The 21,171-nt window shown below is 35.7% G+C and overlaps 3 protein-coding genes across 3 annotated transcripts; all 3 read left to right on the top strand.

The window, feature by feature from the left end:
- The first annotated feature begins 205 nt into the window (after positions 1–205).
- Positions 206–9,409, top strand: LOC146137378 (beta-taxilin-like). The gene is made up of 10 exons (XM_083393921.1): positions 206–431; positions 1,219–1,347; positions 2,147–2,292; positions 2,810–2,926; positions 3,431–3,496; positions 4,374–4,502; positions 5,039–5,233; positions 5,933–6,121; positions 7,332–7,521; positions 8,218–9,409. Exons 1-10 carry the CDS (start codon positions 263–265, stop codon positions 8,751–8,753), a joined length of 1,866 nt encoding a protein of 621 aa, XP_083250047.1. The 5' UTR covers positions 206–262; the 3' UTR covers positions 8,754–9,409.
- Positions 9,410–10,422: 1,013 nt separating this feature from the next.
- LOC146137377 (small ribosomal subunit protein uS13) lies at positions 10,423–11,171 on the top strand. Its single transcript, XM_083394924.1, has one exon. It carries the CDS (start codon positions 10,456–10,458, stop codon positions 10,912–10,914), a length of 459 nt encoding a protein of 152 aa, XP_083251050.1. The 5' UTR covers positions 10,423–10,455; the 3' UTR covers positions 10,915–11,171.
- LOC146137376 (pyruvate dehydrogenase E1 component subunit alpha, mitochondrial-like) lies at positions 11,169–20,026 on the top strand. The gene is made up of 11 exons (XM_083394923.1): positions 11,169–11,279; positions 12,326–12,453; positions 12,732–12,825; positions 13,169–13,295; positions 13,971–14,062; positions 15,338–15,430; positions 15,961–16,034; positions 16,679–16,829; positions 17,195–17,262; positions 18,323–18,431; positions 19,271–20,026. Exons 1-11 carry the CDS (start codon positions 11,223–11,225, stop codon positions 19,439–19,441), a joined length of 1,164 nt encoding a protein of 387 aa, XP_083251049.1. The 5' UTR covers positions 11,169–11,222; the 3' UTR covers positions 19,442–20,026.
- The last annotated feature ends 1,145 nt before the right edge of the window (positions 20,027–21,171 follow it).

The following is a 21,171-nucleotide window of genomic DNA, read 5'->3' as shown; positions in this document are numbered from 1 at the left end:
TAATATATTCATTATTTAATAATAATACTTGACCCACCCTAACCCAAACGCTAACCCCGCACCCTAACCCAAATAATTTGCATTGTGGTAGGATTCTAGACCAGCGCCCATTAAATAAATATTTTTCGACCTATGCTTACTGCTTATTAAAGTGCATCTAATATCTTAAAATCACTTTTTTATTCTGTTTTCTAAAGATTGTTTATTTAGTTTTCTAAATTAATAAGGTTTCAACAGTTTAACATTAAGCAGGCAATTAACAATGGAGAATCCTTTGGTAACAGCCGAGGAATTGAAAATTGACATTTCACCGAAAGTTTTGAGCCCTCGTGAAGACGGGACCAAGACCCCCGAAAACGTCAATCCACCACCAACATCATCCAATGAGAGCTCCCCCATGACACCACATGATGATGTCACAAACCTTACTGGTAATTACCTCTCCCTACTATAATTATCCAGTATGCATCACAGTACAATAACTTTCAAATCAGTACTCCTGTCCTGTTGCATCTCATTAAACTTCTTTCTGTATTAAATGACTCAGCATCATTTAAATTCCAGTAAAATAATGTGATTTGTAAAAGCTGTTTTATGGACCTTTTAAACTACCTAACAAACCAACAGGGGCCTAAGTTGAGAACCACAGAACTCTTATGGATTTAAGTAACTTTTGTCTTATCTGTTTAAACAATTTTTTAAAAAGGTTTGTTTTAAAGCATTAATTAACCCTTTTTCAAAAGAACATATTATTGGTAAAGATTAGTATGTGCAACTGATCAGGGTTTAATGCCATTATATCCTTGTTTACAAAACTCGCCATCATCACCAAGTAAAAAAGTGGCCAGATAACTGATAGGATTTACGATCGTCGCCCGGATTTAAATATATGTGTCATACTTTTTTAAATTGATTATCAATATGCAAAAAAATATAAATAATGTAATAGAAACGTCAGGGGGCTCTACAAATTTTGTACAATTTTATATTTTATTGGAACTTAATTTGGAATCGCAATGAACAACCTTTTAGCTGTAGTTCATCTTCATGAAGAAAATGTGCCTTGGATTATTTAACCCGACTGGCTGTATTTTAGTAACCTCTGACCTAGGTGCTTGTTTACACCGTCATGATTTACCTTTTAATTGTCAATCTTTTGCCCACCATTTGACTGTATTAGTAGTATTAAAAATAAAAATATTGCTTATTTATTGTCAGGAATGGAAGGTTACTCCAGTTCAACCCCAAGCACCCCCAGGGATGAGTCGTCATCGGGAAGTCCGTCCCCAATTCCTGACGATTTTATCGGTGAAAACGGATTGAAACAAAAGCCTACTGTTAGACTTGGTGGGTTCCTAAAGAAATGTAAATTCTCACCCAATGTATCACATAATGTCACATCTGTCTTTGCAGCTTGTCAAACACCTGATGCTGCAAGTTATGTATATTTTTTTTGATTTACGCAAAAATATCAATTATGAATTATATGTACTGATGTCCATCTTTGGTATAAAAATGACTGAATAAAAAGTTTTATTCAAAATTTTATTATTTTGTCATTATTTGCCATTTTGACTTAACTGCAAAATATGCCAGGTACATGTATGTCCATATTGTTCATTCATTTTATCAAAATCAAACCATATTAACAACCTTACTATCAAATGTAGAATTGTAGTTAAAATATTTCAATTTAAGTTTTAAAACCTTGTACCTATGTTAAGATTGTAGTTGAATGCTTTTTAAAGTAATGTAAAAGAATGTTGCAGTTTTCACCCCTTCAAATTCCCTTGGGTGTGAAGTAAGAGTGCCAAGGGAGTTATCACTTGTAAATTGTGAACAAACATAACAGCTGTCTTGTTCTTCTGATTTAGAGTTGGCATGGCTACAATTTGAAGCAAAACATTTTTTTATATTTGTAAAAATATTTGTGAAAAATGCTTTTACTTTCCATGTTCAATATTTTCTCATTATATTTGGCCTAGTACAACGAAAGCCATTGCAGAGATCTCAGTTGTTAACATACATATGTGTGTATGTTTCATTGAATAAATTTGGCCTATGTTGAATAGCGGTTGTTTTTTAGTTGGTTGGCCCTTGTTTTCAGAAAAGTTTGTAATTAAAGTGGCAACCTACTTTTATTAAGGCAAGGATATTAGCATGATGATGCAGGCTTTGAACACCTTGCAAAGCCCAGAAGAGAAGATAGCCGCCCTGTGCAAGAAATATGCAGATCTTTTGGAGCAACAGAAGCTGCTTAAGAAGCAACTTCGACTAAGCCAAAGAAAACAGGTTTGTGGCTCTCAAATTGTAACCAACTACGTTCAGCCTTTGACAGTAGTATAGCGTAATTAAAAGGAAAGCAGGGATGGGGAGTGTGGACTCTTGAGCTGAGCCGGAACCATTTTAAATTTTAGAGCTGAAGCTATCGAATTTTTATTTGCTTTAGCTCAAATAAAAACTACTAAACAGTTTGGTGTGGCAAATGCAAGTTAAATTAGCTTGTGCTAAACAGAGTTCGATCAATTGTAATTGATGTAATTAATTACAGTTTTTAATGTAATTGTAATGTAACTGAAACATTTATGGAAGTAATTGTAATTGTAAAATTGATAATTGAACTAAATTAATGCAATTGATCCAACTCTGGTGCTAAAGCAACTTTTAAAATTTACTGCTACGGAGCCGGACCTGGAGCCATTGTATATGTGTTTTGTGAAGCCGGAGCCTATGCTATTTTACTGAGCCTCCCAAGCCCTGCTTTTAATGAAAAAAAAAGTTTTTTTCTAATTTTCTGAATTTGTCTCAGGCCCAAACCTTCAAAGAAAAGGAACAACTGCAGAGCGAAAACAGTCGAGCTGTCCTCGCCAAGACCAAGATTGAAAACCTCGCTAGGGAGCTCCAGAAAAGAAACAAGGCACTTCAGGTGAGAATAATGTTTTGTGTTTGTTAAAATTAAAAGCTTCCAATAAGCTAGGTGCCATTCTGAAACTAAAATCCTAAATCATTTTTACTTCCACTTTATAGGTTTATTTTTATTTGGAATGATATAGATTTGTGCATTCTGCTATACAATAAAAACAGCATATATTTATTTTATATATGTTTAGATCAGGTCGGGCCATTATCTGGCCCGCCTAATGGCCCGCCAATGCAATTTATCCGGCCTGGGACCTAATTAAAAAATTGTACATGAGGCTTTAACTATACGTAAATGCAATTTTAAGAGTTTTAATATAAATAAGGGCATTGTATTCGATAAAATCCATAATATGCTCTTTGGTAATAATGCATGCCATCATCAGTGTAAAAATATGATTTTTTTTCACTAGCATTTTTGCAAAAGTCTCACCTTTTCATAACAAAAAAAGATTGTCAAATTTTCTACAACATATTTATTTGAATAAAATCTTTTTGGTATAAAAAATAGGAAGACCATTGCAAGAAATCCTTGGAAGAAGTTAATTTGAGAGAAGAAATGGCTTCAAATTTCCAGGTACTTTTATTCTTGTGGTTTGTGTACATTTAGAAAAGTTAGACCTAAGGACCATATATTTAAAAGAAAATTTATTTGAAATTAAACAATATGTTTGTACATAAACTGATATAGCAGTTAAATTTTTTCAGTTAAGTTGTGTATACTGCACTAGAACCTTTTAAATGTCACATGCATTATATTAATCTTGACATTTTAAAAAGCTTTAAATTTACATATTTAAACAGCGTTTGTGAAAAAAATATTTGAAATTGAAAAATCAAGATATGCACAAAGTGCAGCTAGTTGGAGTACTACAGGCCATTAGGGAGGCCTGATATTTGAAATTTGTTTTTAATAATGATATCTGGTATTTTTGACAAAAAGTAAATTGCGATCTGGTCCTTTAACAAATGCTGTCATTGCTTTGCTCAAACAAGCTTTAATAGATTTAACCTAAAAATTATTTTTTGATAAATTTATCTTTCAAAGCAGAATTTGCTGCATTGAATACCAAACCATGACTGAAATTCCCATATTATTTAGTATCGAATCAGCAAACAAAAAAATTAAAAATGATAACCATTTAGTTAATGCAGCTTAGCTTTGTGTAAATACTTCAGTTTAAAAATCCTTCAAAAAACATCATTTGGTATTAGATCTCTTGTGTTTAAGACTGAAGGGGGTTTAAGAGCCGATGTTCAAACTTCTGTATCGTTGTTTTCGAGATTGTTGTCAACTTTTGTATCGGACATGTGCTGATACCATCGTTTGGCATCGGGAATTGTTCCCGGTTTGATGTTTTCAGATGTCACTACAAAATGTACACAATACGCTTCTGGTTGTTTTGTTTTTAGATGAATCAGCTGTAACATTGTCCTTTATTGTTTTAATTCAGACAACGTTAAATCGCATCGAGAACCAAATGAAGACTGCTGTTGCCGGTAGCAACCAGCTTCAGTCGGAGAACGAGCGAATGGGAGGAAAACTAAACGAGATTGTCAAGAATTATCAAGCAAGGGAAGCCGTGAGTAAAGTATTCAGTGCTATTGTCTGAAAGAACAACTGTTCAATTATAAAGATCAAAGATTTTGTTCTTTTTTATCTTTGTTTGTTTAGGTTTAAATGGTATATACAAAACTTTGTTTTTTTTCTTATTGTATTTCATAGAATAGGAAGGTATTTTAGATAAGCAGAACAATAATTTGCAAGAAAATTAGGTCGTTAAACTGGATAAATTTCTTGCTGCCAGGCATTGTATCAATTATAAAAAAAAATTTTCTAGCAAATATACAAATATTTGTTTAGTAATAAATCTACCTACATTTTGATAACCTATATAAAAAATCTTTATCGGGGCAATGAAAACTGGTGAAAATGTGTTTATAGCCGCCAAATCAAAGTTTATTTAAAACGATTTGACTTGGACTTAAGTCATGACTTTGACTCAAGTAATTTCCTGAATAACTTGACTTGGACTTGAGTTTTTTTACAAATGACTTGTCTTGGACTTAGTCATATCAAAATGCCTTGTTTAAACATTTGATTTTCTGATTTGCATAGGCGATGGAGAACCTAGTGAAGCAGTACGAGACGCAGGACAAGATCCTCTCCAAGCAGATCGAGAAGAACCTCCTGGAGCAAGCGGAACAAAAGGAGGCGAGTCGCGTGGAGAAGACCAAACTCCTCGAACAACTCGTTGAGCGAACTCAACTCTACGAGGACAAACTTAAGCAGGAGAAGGAACTTAGAGCTCAGGTTGAGGAAAATTTTAAGTTGAAATTCCTATTTCTTTTTTTTGTTATGATAAGCCAAATTACTTATTGCAATTATTTTCTAAAAACACATTAAAAAAATATTTTTTACTTTATTTAAATAAAACCTTTCTTGTTGTTTTTATTTACCAATTTGTTCAAAGAAGTTCAGATTTATTGAAGCGCTGATTTTAACCTAGAACTTGATGATGTCACCATCGGCCAAATGACAACCCACAACCAAATTATTTTATATTTTATCCAAACCAACAAGTTTTTTTTTTGCAAGCCATTATAATATATTCTTTTCTGTTTTACCCATTTGCAAACGAAAACCATTTAATGTATTTAAGTACATTTGTGTTTAACATTTTGCAAACAAGCATCTTAAAAAAGTAATTGCTTAAATGCGCAAGAAGCCTAAATTTACAGTGAGTTTAGTGTGATTTTCTAATTACCAATCTCCCAACAGAATACTTTAGGAAAGCTGGCAAAATTTCAGGTACTTATATATTGATGATGTCTTTGGTGGCCAAATACACATCCTTTAAGATCATTTAAAAGTGTCTGACCTGAATGGCTAGCTTTGCTACAGCATTCCTTTGTTACTAATCAGGAATTAAAAAAAGTTCGACTTTATCTTGCAAGGGTCAAGGTGATTTCCAATACCACACATTTTAAAGAGATTTTAACTATTTTACAGCTCGAATACTACTCTGAGAAGTTCGAAGAGTTCCAATCGACACTTGAAAAAAGCAACCAGATCTTCAACTCGTACCGCGCCGAGATGGACAAGATGGGAAAAAAACTTACGTTGGCCGAGAAGGACAGAATGAAGGTCCAGAAAAAATGGGAGGACTCCACCAAAGCACTGGCGGACACTGTCGATTATGTGGGTAGTTGTGTAAATTTATCACTACCCATCAGGGCTGCGGAGTCGGAATACGGACTCGAGTAAGACCATGTAAAACTACCTGAGTCCGACATGCGCATGCGCAGTAACTAATATTGCCGCCAACTGTAAATTATAAAGGTGGAATGGGATATGATATAGTATTTTTCAACCATGTATTGTGAGTGAATGAATTATACGACACCCATATAACTGGATTGCTAAATATCCACGGTATTTTAGTTACTTAAATTTGGCGGAATACAGGCTGTAGAGTCAGGGCCGGACTCGGGACTCGACAAAATCGCACATTTGACCGGAGTCGGACTCAGGTTTTTTTTTCAGAGTCGGACTTGGTTTATTTTTAACCGACTCCGCAGCCCTGCTGGCCATACAGCTAATTTTGCTTAATTGTGTGTTTCATATTGGGCAATTTATTCTGGGGGTTGTTATCGGTATTTTGTATATCAGTGTTTCTCAGCCTTTATGGCCAGCGGCACCCCTCGGAAATAATAAATAGATTGCGGCACCCCTGCAAGATTTTTCCGTACGTAATTCACTAGATTTTTTCACAATAAACGGAACTGGAACAACAAACATCAACTCTACATAATGTAGGAAGTTATAATTGGATTTATTCTACTCTAATCTTTACAAAAAATGGTAAGAGTTTAGCAAAAATTAAGTTCATAAAGATTCTCAAATATCTCTCGCCACCCTTGAGCATTAGAAATGGCACCCGGTTTAGAATCACTGGTGAATATTGTGTGATAAAATCTCTTCTTTTAAAAGAGAGAGTAAATGTTATGTGACTCAAACAAGCAAATCAATACTTATGTTAACTAACGAAAAGCCGAACGATTCATTAAAGATGTACTAGTGATAAGATAATATTTTATTCAATGTATTTAAAAGATGTTGCGCAACATTCAGACTCCGGTTTGAGAACCACGGCTTTCGGCGTTTTAACCCTGTTTTTAGCATTTTTTCCTACAAGGGATATACTTAAAAGGCAAAAAAAAGGTCGAGCAGATTGACATCATCTTGATTAAGACGTTTCGATACGAACTTAAAGTTATCTACTTGACCTTTTTGCCTTTGCAATTCATTATGAAGCTACACTACAGATCCGTGTGTAGTGTACCCAGAGATATACTTAATATCAGGCTTTCAATACAACAGAATATTTATAAAAGATGTTGTATTGTAGACCCAGCAATTGGAGACAAAGCAGGCTCGCTTGGAGCGCTTGAGCCGAGCTTTGCAAGCAGAAAGGAACAACCTGCTGGGAAGGTTGAGGGAATATGAGGGCGACTCCGCCTCTGTTCCTAAAGTTAAGACGGCCACCAAGCCAAAAAAGAAGGAAGCAAAGAAACTAGACAAGAAGCAACTGAGTGCTGGTGAGTTTATTTTGTTAAAGCGTTTTTGCTTTCAATTTATGATTCATTGTTTTTTTATGTTATTTATAAAGACTACTGACTGTTGTCGAAGTACTTTGTTTATTGATTTAAGAATTTGTTATTTAAACCTTTTGTTACAAATTGCTCTCCGTTTGTTTTTGCGATAGCTCCCAATTTTTTTTTTAGTTGGTAATGTCAACAATGTTGCACTGAATATGTGATATTGGAAATTTCCTTTACCCTTGCAAGATAAATGTCGACCTTAATTCCTGATCTCTATCAGCAGGATAGTCCAGCAAAGCTGAATTAACAATTAGTTTGAAATAAGATATATTGACGACGCCTTTGTCGGCAAAATATGCCTTTTATTATGTGTAAATAGTGTCTGACTTAAATTACTAGCTTTGCTAGACGTTTCTGATGTCAATAATTTACTTCAATATCAATAATATATCACAGAACTTGTTTATTGAGTGTTTCATGTTTCCCCCAAATTTTGTAACCGACCTCATATAAAAATTTGATTTGCCAGAAAATTGGTCTTTATTTAAAAACAACGAATGGCGTAATTTACTTGAAAGAAGGCGATTTGAATAGGTTGCCGAAACGTTGGTTAACAATAAAAAGAGAAGTTGTTATTAATTAATAATATGCCTGGTAACAACAGTTTATATCGAAATTAATCTTTGTTTTAAGATGACGATACGACAGATTCCAAAAGGTCAACAACGGAAGAATCATCAGCAGATGTAGAGCATTCTCCTAAAGAAGAAGATTCAACGAAGGAGCAACCTCCCGTGTCTTCGGAAGAGAGTTCTGTGAAACCCAAAGAGGAAAACACAGAAGAGAAAAGTCCTCCCTGTGATCCAGCACTTGAGAAGGAAAATGAGGAGGAAAATAACTCTTCCCGGTCGCTCACTGACAAGAAGGGTGATCTTCAAACTGTTCCTGTGGAAGATACTTCGGAGAAGAGGGAAAATGTTGTTGCTGCGCAACCCTGTGACGTCTCCTCAGCTAATGAAGTTGCATCTTCCATCGAATCTTCCAAAGATCAATCGGCGGATGCAGTTCCACCAAAGGAAGGTCCATCAACAGATTCTTCTTCACTGCAGGAGGACTCTGATCCCAAACCAAGCGACACCAAAGATCCTAGTCCACCTGAAGAGGAAAACTCCCAAGATACGGAGGTCGCGCCCCAAGCAGAAGAAAAGAGGTTGCAACCTGAACAATAGAATCCATGCAAAGAATGTCTAGCATTCGTAGTTGGCCAGGTTTCTTTCTAATTAGCTTCCGAGGCATGTTTTATCGCAAACAACGGTACCAACTCTTTCGCATTTTGCCTTTTCTACTTGGGAACTTCAATCGCTTTTGAACGGTGGTTTCTTTTACCTGTGAATATAGAGATGGACAGTTGCTCATCTACATGTAAATGCTGGGATTAATTACTTGTTTAAAATGCACAGCGAATTGCAGTTTAAGAATGCTTGTTCGTCAGAAGTGGGCTTTACGAAAATGAAATTTATTCGCTCCCAACAGTTCAACGCATTTTCTTCTGTAACGCTTTATAAAGGCATCTTTCGCTCCCAGGTATGTTTGCTCATTAATTTAACATATCCAAAATACCATTGGCATGCTCATTTGCAGATGTTCAGTCTTTCTGTTGATCGCATTTTTATAACGTCTTGACTGGACTAAATTTCGTAAAACTGAACTACCTTCTGACACGAGTCCTTTTAGTAGTATTTTTACGGCGCCTGCATCCATTGGTAATGTTTTCTTGCTTGCCCATTTCAGCCACAGCGCACGCGTTTTCAAATTCAATCCCCTTTCGTGTGATGTCACTGTTCTTTTTGGATTGTTGCGTTGTTACAAATAAACCATACCAAAACCTTTCCAATCGAAGAGTGAAATGGTGGCATAATTGCTCTGTTGTGTCCGCCTTGAAGGAATTTCCTACATTTATAAATGTTTAGTTACTACCAGGCAGTATTGTAGTGATATGAATTTATAATTTGAGTTAAGTGCACTAAAGTTATTAAATGAATTGACTTAAGTTATTAGGACAAATCACTTGGGTTGAAGTGAAGTGTTTTTATTAAACACATTTTATAAAATTGGGTATTTATGCTAAGTTTTGCACATAAAACTATTTACTTGCTCTATGTTGCGTTTTGGATTGCGTTAAACCTGAGTTATTGCTCGTAGTCCAACGAATTTATCAATTTTAATAGTTAAGTTTTTTACAAATGACTTTACATAGACTTAAGTTATTTTACAAATGACTTGAACGTACTATGTTGTTATTTTTTTCAACATCTTGTTTATATAATCCCTGATGAAGGCATACCTATAGGTAGCCGAAACGTTGGAGAAAATATATATAAGTGCTGGAAGATCTTAATTTTAGTATTCTTGCATCTAGGTTTAAAAAGTTAACCGAGATCATGTCATCGACGAGAAATGGAAATTTAGGTAATTTTTTAAGTACACCTCAAAAAAGCATGCAATACCCCTAAATTAACTCACAAGTCCTTACCTCTGATACTCATTTTTTAGAAGGTTGTCAACATCCCAATTGGGGGTTGACCGCTTATAACTTTTCCTAGTAATCCTGATTTAAAAGACGACTGTTCCCAATTAATCTTGAGAACTACCTCGAGCATTTTCCCATCAGATTCTTTTTATGATATTGTTTACGTAATGTATTTAAAACCTAAAGGGGCTAGATTATTATTTAATCAACGACTTATTTAATTTATTATCCAATAAAGTATAATAAAATAGGAGTATTTAGGATGCCCCTTTTCTAATTTTCCACACGTGTTGTGATTATGACGTCATTCGATGGAATGGTCACCGAGGCGTGAGCAGGGCCGGCGGTGCATTGTGGGTTCTTTTTGCTCGTAACGTTGGCAAGGCGAGGATCGGTTAAAAATGTCTCTCGTAATTCCCGAGAAGTTTCAGCACATTCTGCGTATCCAGAACACGAACATCGATGGCCGGCGCAACATCATGTTCGCCATGACCGCCATCAAGGGCGTCGGGCGCAGGTTCAGCAATCTGATCTGCAAAAAGGCCGACGTCGACCTGACAAAACGCGCCGGCGAGCTGAACGACGATGAAATCGACCGTGTGATCACGATTATGCAGAACCCGCGTCAGTACAAAATCCCAGACTGGTTCTTGAACAGGCAGAAGGACGCCCGCGACGGCAAGTTCAGCCAGGTGCTCTCCAACCAGCTGGATAACAAACTGCGTGAGGACATCGAAAGAATGAAGAAGATTCGCGCCCATCGCGGTCTCCGCCACTACTGGGGCTTGCGCGTGCGTGGACAGCACACCAAGACCACCGGACGCCGTGGTCGCACTGTCGGTGTGTCCAAGAAGAAGTAGACACTGCTACTCCTACATTTTTCGGGCAGCGTAAACTTGCGATTTGATATCTTGTTGTGACCCGCTAAACTTTTGCTGTTTTGTCGCTTTATGTTCGATGGGTTAATGTGGTATTTGCTATTTAAATTGCTGTTTTAGTTTTCGTAATGTGAGGCTGTGTTACCTTTGCATTATTTCAGGTTAAACAGAACTTTGACATTCAGTGAACTGTTTTGTGTTTTCATAACAAATTATCGATTGCATTGTTTTGTTGCAGATGTTTTTTTAGGTAAATTTAAAACGCTGAGCTTGTTAATTTAAACTTTTCGATGGCTCTGAGAAAGTCCATTGGAGTTCTTCTCCAAAGCTTTAAACAGCAACAAAAGGTAAATATAGATTAAAAACAACTGCAAAGCTGCTGGTCTAGAATTTTACCACTTCTTTTAGGAAAAAGTGAGAAAACGAGACAACAAAATCAAAATTGCAAAGTGGAAGAATAAATATACTGAAATGCTTACCCGCACCCTTATCCAAATAATATGTGTTGTTGTATGATTCTACAATGCTGATCACGGCTTTAGGATAATCCTAAACTCCTGTGTGCAAAAATAATTTTGTTGTTGGGGTTTATATAGCTGAATTATTTGCGTTAGTGTGTTTGCTCAAATGGTATCTTTATATTTCTCCCATAGTTACTTTTTGCTTGCCATTTTTATTTTGACAACTAGTTTTGTTACTGTAAAAAAGTGGTAGGAATCTAGACCACCTCCAAATGTATTTCAGGAGAAGTAACTTTAGTAAATATAGTAACAAATTTAAGAAATGAGTGGAAGGGAAGACATTAGTTCTGAATTGTTTGACTCAATAAATTTTATAGCGTTACACAGAACTCCTGTGTTAGAAGCTAGAACCTATCTGTAACACAAAAAAGTATGAAAGACTGATTAATCAACTTTGTAGAAAGTGTGTTATTTTTTATTATATTATAGTGCACTGCAAGCTGTAAATGCTAGGTAACCCTGACAAAATTGTATGGCAGAGCTTGACAAGATCTTGCTGGTGCATGGCTAAAAAATTGATGTGACTGGGTGTAAAAGTGAAACTCGCTACTATAAGCAGCTTGACATTGCGCGCCTGTAATAACGTTATTTGTAAAATTTTCAACGCTGAAAACCCTCAGTGCGACGAAAATTTTGGCTTTGTTTTACGGCTGAACGCAGTTTACATAAAATGCTCGGCCATGATCGCGGATGTGTGGGAAACATGCCTTACTTTCCCACCTGGCTATATAACATATGGAAAAATCAGCTAAATGTTCAATCTTTTGGGTTGCAGGCTAAAAGTGTTGAAAAAATCATGGGTACACTTGTCAAAATTACCATAGGGGTCCACAATGCCACAAGTAGCAAATAAAAAGTTTTATTTTTGTTAGGCTGTTGGATTGCGAAACTATTCAGCTGAAAGTACATTTGCAGTGAAACCGTTTGATCTACACAAGCTTGAAAAAGGTCCGGACGAAAGTGTTTATTGCGCAAAAGAAGATGCAATTAAATATTATACGTAGGTCATGAAAGTGGTGGTAGCAATTTTGCAGATATTTTGCATGACCAATAGCATGTAAAATAGAATGTTTGTTTTTGCTGTAGTTCTAAATGTTTTTAATATTTGTAAAGTTAATTAAGACTTTTATAGCTTTAAATTAATTATTAACATTAGAAAAAGTTTACCTTTTTCATTGTTAAGGTTTTAGTAACTCATTTTTAAGAGATTTTTCTGTGGCATTTTAACCCCTACTATTACATAAGTGTGTAAAACCAAAATGAAATATTTTTCAACAGACAAATGCAAATTATCCGACGCATGGAACTGAAGGCTGATGCGCTTTACAAGCAAAAGGTCATCAGAGGATTTTGTCACCTTTATGATGGACAGGTAATAAATTAACAAATGGTTTGTTGTAAGACGTAATATAAAAATATGCAACCATATTTAGATAACATGTACTTTGGCCCGATTCCCCCTTTGGAGTGCAAAGATTCTGTGACACAGATTTTTTAAATTGGTAATAAAATAGAAATGTGGGGTATATTTTAATTGAATACTTTTGTGTTTTATTCTCCTTTGTTTACCTCTTAAAAGCATATGTTATATGTGCTTAATGGCTACTTCATGTGTTGATTTCAATTTAAACCAAATTTGTGTCCGTAAAACTTTTAGGCCAAAATAAATCCTAAACTGGTCCGACAGGATATCTTATGTATTTTTTGTTTTGTAGGAGGCCTGTTGTGTTGGAATTGAGTCTGGTTTAACTCCACAAGATGATGTGATCACAGCATACAGAGCTCATGGTTGGGCTTACGTCCGAGGTGTTGCTGTTTCCGAAGTTTTAGCAGAACTTTTTGGTAAGTTTGAGTTGAAATTTTAAACCATCTTTGTGACATTTGTAAATTTTATTTTGTGCAAGCATTTTCGCTGCATTTATGGTTTGCCCCTTGGTACTTGAGTTGTATCGTTCAATTTTTTTAAAAGTACAATTTGTTGCCCAAGCAATTTCTAATACAATTTGCAAGGCCAGGCGTTTTAATGAGGCTGTAGATTGGCTGATTTTTACTGAATGGGAAATAAAAATAGTTATTAACCAGCATGCTTACTTGTTGTAATTAAGGATGTGCGATAAAATCTGACCGGAGCCGATACCTGTTGCCAAGTTGTAGTATCGGTTGTAGTCCAAAACTAAGGCAGTTTTAGTGCCTGTCTAATATCAAACTTTGATCTAATTCAGCAATTTTACTTTGAGATTTTGGAACTAACTTAAACTATTTCACAAGACAATTGTGTCCTAATAACCTGTAACAAAATAATACCTCTGAAAATTTCAATTTCATAATTTTTCTTGTTTGAGCATGTTTAAGACATCATTTGGTATCGGATTGTATGGCTCTATCACAATTGTTTTTGGCCAAAATTGGACAATCAATATCAAAATAAAATGTCAAGTATCAGACATCCCTAGTTGTAACTTTCACAACTCTTGCTGTATACGTTGTAACATATTCACACCCCTTATGTATTTAAAGGAAGGAAGCTAGGATGTGCCAAGGGTAAGGGAGGATCAATGCACATGTACCACCACAACTTCTATGGTGGGAACGGAATTGTCGGTGCTCAGGTACTACTTTTTTGTGTTGACTATACAATATGTAAAACCATTAAGACGTAGTATGAATGTTGAAGCCCATACAGAAGTAGCTAGCATTTTGAACGTTTCGAATCAATCTTTATCCATTCTCAAAGTATTGAGAAAGCACTCAAGATTTTTATATTCATACTACAACCTCTAACCCAGCGGTTCTTAAACAGGGGGGCGCGAGCTCGACTTCAATATTTTAACTTTTTGCAGTGATTTTAATGGTTTCGTTTGGGTTAGGCATAATTCCTATATACAAACTCTGTTTTTTGCCAACTTTAACATTAAAACTGCAAAAAACTTTTGCGCTGCGCGCAAATCTTCTCATTCTCTTTTAGAAAATCCCTGGTATCACCGCACTATATTAAATGAACTTATAGATAAACGATAAAAGCCATCGCCCTTTCGGACTATTTTTCATCCATATTTTATATATGATAACAGGCTATAGCAACAGGGGGAGTGGAACTTTTTTTTTTTTTGCGCGAAACTATATTGTTTTTGCAATATTGCCGTTGTATTGTGTGTCGTTACATCTTTTGAAACACAATAACGCAATGTTTAATATTTGCGCTTGACATTTAACTCTTACAACTGTGGAGTCGATGCCCTTGCAACACGTTTGTCAAAATCAGCTCGATAAAATCAATGTGTCGAGATTGTGCAATTTGTTGTGTGTCCAATGCGAAACGCCTCTTCGGTTGCAGTTTAGCCAATTCGACCAAATAAAACTCAAAATTTTTCGGGCTTTGCGCTACCATCAACGCCCTTCACTATTTTCCTGTTTTCTCAGTAATGTTTAATTGCAAACTGTCGAAATATTTTTATAGGGGGGCGCAAAGCATGAGAAAATTACCAAAGGGGGGCGCGGCTGAAAAAAGGTTAAGAACCACTGCTCTAACCTTTATGCCCTGAAACCATTAATTATGTTAAAGGTAATGAAAAGTTAATTCATTAAAAGAAATACAGTTGTAGCTGATACATTTATAACAGAACTTTCAATCGTAGTTTAATATTGCTGATGAGTAACAAATTTATTTCAGCTACTCAATCCATGTGGTGTATAACAACAGTACAAACAAACATGTGAACGAACGAAATTAGGAACTTGGGCAAAACTTAAAAACTGTTTAATGTTTAAGTCAGCAGACTTACATACGTCATTTTGTGTTGTATCTGTATGCTATTATATCTTAACTCCGGTATTAAATTACTTTTGTGGTTTTCAATAAACGTCAACCTTGTGTTTTTATTCAGGTGCCACTTGGAGCTGGCGTGGCTTTTGCTCACAAGTACAACAACACTAAAAGCGTCTGTGTTGCTTGCTATGGAGATGGAGCAGCAAACCAGGTAACAGTGTTGAACCCTTGTTTCAATATTGTGAAACTTTGTGTGTTACTTTAATCAAAAATATAAGCTCTACCTTATCTTACAACACTGGCAAAAGTCAAACATAATTAAAATAAGGATTATTTTAAAGTACAGAGTATGGACATTAGGGTTGTACAAAATGTATCTCGATCCAATTCTATACCAAAATGTGTCATTACTGTACTTTAACTAAATAGAATAATCTAAATCATTTAAAGTTATTTTTTTTAGGTTATTAGACCGAACTTACTTTATAGTAAAAAGTTTACATACCTCCATTAGTTAAACCAATGTATTTACCTTTCAGTGTAGAAATTGCTGTATTGAATGCAAAATCATGACTCAAATACTTGTAGTATTTTAGTATAAAATCGAAAATGATAACACCTTAATATCGCTACTGCTTCCACTCGTCATCGGAAAATGGCTCCGGCTCATTATTATCCAACATTTCTAGTAAAAAGGTGTGTTCGCTAACTGGGTTGACTTTAGTTTTTTTTTTTTTTCAGGGTCAACTATATGAAGCATTCAACATGGCTATGCTGTGGAAACTTCCCTGCATATTTGTCTGCGAAAACAACAGGTGGTGATTAACTTTTAATTAAATTTCGCTTTCTAATTACATTAAACAAAAACTTGTGTCAAGTAGGGCAAGCTGGCCAACCAAATTTTTTATTGTCATCCCTAATGTGGTGAATTGTGAATAAGACCTATTCTGAGATTATAATTACAACTAGGGATCTCCAATATTGGCATTTTTTTCCAAAGCCAATATTTTAGACAGAAAGTATTGCGGTCTGTTCCAATACCCAATGACATCAATACTCTGCCCAAAGCAAAATAAATAAAATAAAACCCTTAGAAAAAATGTATTTAAGTTTATTAAAACAAAATTTACTTGATCATTGAGAAATTCAGTACTCCAGTTGTTGACCTAATATTATTTTAAAAACTTACTATTTAAGATAGAATCGCTGCTTTAAATTACAAATTAATTTGTTTTATATCGGCACCGATACAACCCGTTTTGACACCCCTAATTACTAGGCCACAATGTTGTGTGGAAATGTGGAATTTTATTGTGCTGTGGTTGTCCGATAACCTCTAGTGTTAATTAATGAAACAACTTTCCAATAAATTGCATGACTTTAAGTTAATCTACCCTATTTTACAAACACATTAAAAAGATCTCATGTTTACAGAAGACTATATGTATGTGTTTTGTAGATACGGAATGGGTACATCTGTTACCCGAGCATCGGCCAGCATTGAATACTACACTCGTGGTGATTACATTCCCGGCATTAGAGTGGACGGAATGGACATTCTGGCGGTGAGGGAGGCCACCAAGTTCGCCAAAGAACATGCTGTCAACAATGTAAATACATGCAACCTTAGTTAAAATTCAAACAAAACCACAAAGGGTGTTAAAAATAATTTACATAAGTTTTTGTATTCCACTCTTCTGGAATAAAGTTGTTTTAGATCTTTTTTATGCCCTTTGTGGTTCTGTTTGGATCTTGCGATATGGATAAAAAGATCAACAACTAGCAGTGTTGGAACAGGCTTAGATCCCAACATACAATAAAAATTTAAACAATAAAAATAACAATAATATTATTATTTTATTATTCTTTATTTAGGTTACATTTTTGTAACTGATTTTTTCTTTAAACGTTTGATTTTTACCCTGTTTATTTACAGGTTTGATTTAATGTAACTTTAGGAATTCTTTTTGTTTAGGGCCCTATCCTAATGGAGCTGGTTACCTACAGATACCACGGGCACAGTATGAGTGATCCAGGAGTAAGGTAGGTCTTCACTATTCTGCTTATTTTAGGAACGATTATTTAAGACGGTGACTGCACCCATAGTTCGCCACCCAAAGTCGGTTTGATTTGCTGTAAAAGTTTTATATGCTTAGATTCGCTTAGATTGGTTCTGTGCAAGACTTGCCCTACACTAAAATGGCTGAAGCAGTAAAACCTATCGATTATAAAGTATGCTTATGTCTTTTTGAAAAAAAAATTGAGAAACGATTATTTGAAGAGGTCCTGTGATACTAATATTATTGATTTTTTCAAAGGAAAACTGAATAATTCAAAAAAACTTTAATCAATTTGCACTACAAAAGAGGCATAAAGTTACCGGCTAAACCAATGATTTCCAGACCGTATGTGGCCGTTTGGTCGCCGACTGCTGTAGTTTAGATCAGTGCTCCTCAACCTTTTTGGTTTGGTGAACCCTTTAGTTTGTTGTGACGAACTCATGCACCCTGTTTACTTAAAAGGTAAACTGAGGTAAGAAGCGGTATGAAAAACCATTATGCATATCATTATCATCATGTCAATTAAACCGAGCGGAGCTGCCGAAGCTTTACACACTGTCGGTGAGAGTTTGATTGTGGCTGCAGGCTGCTTGCGAGTACTATTGCATGTCATACAAAGCATTCAACGTCAAATATTAATGATTCATTGAAAGTTTGTGATGCACCCTTCTATACCGTTTAGTAATGGTGCACCCCAAGCATATTTTTGTGCACCGTGCACCCCGTTGAAGAGCACTGGTTTACATGGTTAAATTAGTTAAAATTGGTTCTGAGCAAGATTACATTCCAAAAAAATTGTGTTAAGTGGAAGCAAGTCCTGGCGTATATCTTTATTAAATTTGAAATTATACTGTCTGGTTTCTGTTTTGTCCACTTTAAATCTTACAAAAAGTTCAATGAATACAATTCGGTCGCAAAAGCTTTGCTGCTATACTTCTGTATAGTTATGTTCAGTTTTTTGGTCGCCGTGTAAAAAGGTTGCGAAACACTGGGTTGAACCCTATAAATCATTGTAACCTATAAAACTTTATTTTTTCCCCCAGCTATCGAACACGTGACGAAGTGAAGGAGGTTCGCACAAATCTCGACCCAATTTCAAGCTTCAGGGACAAAATAATGGAGGCTGGATTCGTCACAAAACAAGACATTAAAGTAAGAAACGCAATATAAGAAAATATGTTTTCCAGTCTCGTATCAAATATGATTTGTCCATGTTTCTTAACACAGACAGTAAGTTAATTACGGGAAATTAACCATTTCTCTCTGGCACAAAACACAAATATACAACAGCTTTAAAAGCCTGAAGCAAGACGTTATTAGCCACTTAAAAATCGGTAACTTTTATTTTAGAACCGTGGGCCTCCTTGAGAGTACGTGGACTAATTTTGGGGTCCAGGAAAGACTAAATGAAATCTTACCATAAAATATAAAAAAATTACCGACATTTTTCAAAAGAGAAGAAGTTAATAAAAAAAAACAAAAAAAAAACGCTTTGGCACCTCCATGACTCGATTTCAGTTATTAGCACATGAGTTCGACTAAAAACTGAAATGAGTTAGACCCAAAACTCCATTTGTTTTATGACGTCATCTGAATAAATTCATGCTGATCGTGGTCGTTCACGCAAAACATTTGCGTTACACTAAAGTTTACTAACCCCTGATTTAGAATATCATAAGTCTGAAAAAATGCTTTTTTTTTTTCTTTTTTTTTTTTAACATACTTGACATGGTAGGGAAAGGCGGGCCAACGGACCCCTTAAGCTTAAGGGATAAATGCTTTTTTTCGAGTTTTACAATTATTTTTAATCAATAGTGTAGCAACCGAAAGGTTTTATGGTAAGTTACTCCTATGCCCAAAAAATACAACTAAAAGAAGATTAACTTTTTAATAACTTAACCTTTAAGAAACCGTGCTTTTATAATCATACTTGAAATAATACTTGCAATAAAAATCAGCAGTAAGGTAAAAATGCACGTGTTTTTTTGCAGAACATTGACACTCAAGCGAAGCAACATGTCGAGGAGGAAACAGCGAAGGCGCTTGCCTCAACCGAACCCGACTTCGACCAACTTGCAAACGACATCTACATTACTGACAAGCCGTTAACCTTCCGCTCATGCAACGCTTACGGCACCTTACCGCATGCCGCAAACGCCTAACCCTTGGTGTTTGCCTACGTTTTCTATATTTAAAGTTTATAGTTGTTATTAATTATTTTGCCTTTTTTTCTATAGTCTAAAGTTTAAGCAACGCCGCCAGCCACATGAGAACAACCCTAGAGTGTCTGTTAGTTTATTTACTCGCGCCTCGTGGCTTTTTTTTCGCACAAGTTCACTAATATACTGTACGCATTTATCTGGACTCCTGATTGCTGACCGCATTTTTTCAGCGTTTGTTTTGGCTCCGAAAGTTTTTGTCCACCAATCAACAGCAAGGACTCCAGAGAGTATTTAGGTAGTGATGCAATTGGCGAGTTTTAAGATAAGATTACGCAATTTTTAGTTTCCTTTCGCTGTACGCAAGGACGCCTACAATCCACTGACACCTGCATCCTACTGCATGCATCCAGGCTGTTAAATCAGTCTTTTTAAGATATAGCCTACTTCTGTGAATCCGCTGTCTTAGCAACTGTGTTTGTTACATACTTAGATGAAGAACTTACGGTCTCCCTGAAGTTTATTGGCCGTCATTTGGCTAAACTTTAGAAATAGGCTTGTGTACATCTCAATGTGCTGCCGTGCTAACTAAGTCCTGGTTTGCACTAAAGGATTGCAAGCAATCTAAAAAAATGCTCAGATTTCAGTTGTTTCTTCAGTTTACTAGCACCCTGGAAACGTGGACACGTCCGACGGCTGGTCACTATTCCCAACTTACACTGTAAGCCAGAACCGCAGTAGATAACTCCTAGCAAACTGTAACATATTTAGTTATTATGATCAAGGCTGTAAATCAACCCGAATTCGACTTCAGTTTGTATTTAACCCAAGTGATCAAAACATAAGGTGAATCACAGCAATCAACACATAGGATTGTCTTATACCTCTACGTGGTTGAAAAATACTACTTTACAGATTACAATGTGCGGCCTTGGTTTTGAATTGGAACTGTACAATCGCACGTCTTGCTGGGGGCGGTAGTTTTACTATATGTTGTTACCAAAATAATGCAGTTTTTATAGCAGCCAAAGATAATACTATTAATACAGTTACAGTAGAAACAGGAGTATGCCGTTAACGGTACCTATCATTGGCAGTTAGCTGACCAAAATTTACCATCTGTATATATATGTGTAGCTTCTAACGCAGCTTCAGTTACTTCTTGTATAACCCACTCCAAACCCAAAAAAATCTATTGCACGTCGATTTATATTTAAGAATTACGGTGTTGAAGACCTATAGTGATCCAACCCTTGGGTAAACTCGTGCTTAGAATTTTTTTCATCGTTCCGGCGGATAAATGAGGGTAAATATATTCATTCTTTAGACAGGTTAGTTTGAAGTATATTATGCCGAACTTCCTTTTCGTTAGTGGCTAATATAAATAGATGTTAAATGTAAGCAGGTACGCCCTTCCGGTTCTTTATATACCAGGTCATGCCCCTTCTTAACCAGACCATCCCGCCATCTCCTTGAATGTATTTTAATTGAGATTTTAGTTGCATATTTGTGCGCTACATGGAACGATAACCTCTTGTTTCGTAAGGTCGCTTGTTTAGACGTAGGCCTCTACCGGCACCTCTAAAGATGATATGCGTTCCGACAAGACAATTATTTCTACTTTAAAGCAAGTTGACATGCTTTTAACACGCAGTAATTAAACTTTTAATATTGAACCCCAATCGCACAATTGTAACACTAAGCTTACCAAAAAAGTGCCAATTAAACAACTT

The sequence above is a fragment of the Ascidiella aspersa genome, chromosome 7 (assembly GCF_963924565.1).
Source record: "Ascidiella aspersa chromosome 7, kaAscAspe10.2, whole genome shotgun sequence".
Taxonomy (NCBI): Eukaryota; Metazoa; Chordata; class Ascidiacea; order Phlebobranchia; family Ascidiidae; genus Ascidiella; species Ascidiella aspersa.
This window is presented reverse-complemented; position numbering and strand designations above follow the sequence as displayed.

Excerpts from the sequence above, each read along its gene's own strand:
- LOC146137377 (XM_083394924.1), top strand. The coding sequence starts at position 10,456 with ATGTCTCTCGTAATTCCCGAGAAGTTTCAGCACATTCTGCGTATCCAG.
- LOC146137378 (XM_083393921.1), top strand. The coding sequence starts at position 263 with ATGGAGAATCCTTTGGTAACAGCCGAGGAATTGAAAATTGACATTTCA. Across the intron at positions 3,497-4,373 it reads AAATGGCTTCAAATTTCCAG|ACAACGTTAAATCGCATCGA; the intron begins GTACTTTTATTC and ends GTTTTAATTCAG. Across the intron at positions 4,503-5,038 it reads ATTATCAAGCAAGGGAAGCC|GCGATGGAGAACCTAGTGAA; the intron begins GTGAGTAAAGTA and ends TGATTTGCATAG.
- LOC146137376 (XM_083394923.1), top strand. The coding sequence starts at position 11,223 with ATGGCTCTGAGAAAGTCCATTGGAGTTCTTCTCCAAAGCTTTAAACAG. Across the intron at positions 12,826-13,168 it reads GTCACCTTTATGATGGACAG|GAGGCCTGTTGTGTTGGAAT; the intron begins GTAATAAATTAA and ends TTTGTTTTGTAG. Across the intron at positions 18,432-19,270 it reads TCACAAAACAAGACATTAAA|AACATTGACACTCAAGCGAA; the intron begins GTAAGAAACGCA and ends GTTTTTTTGCAG.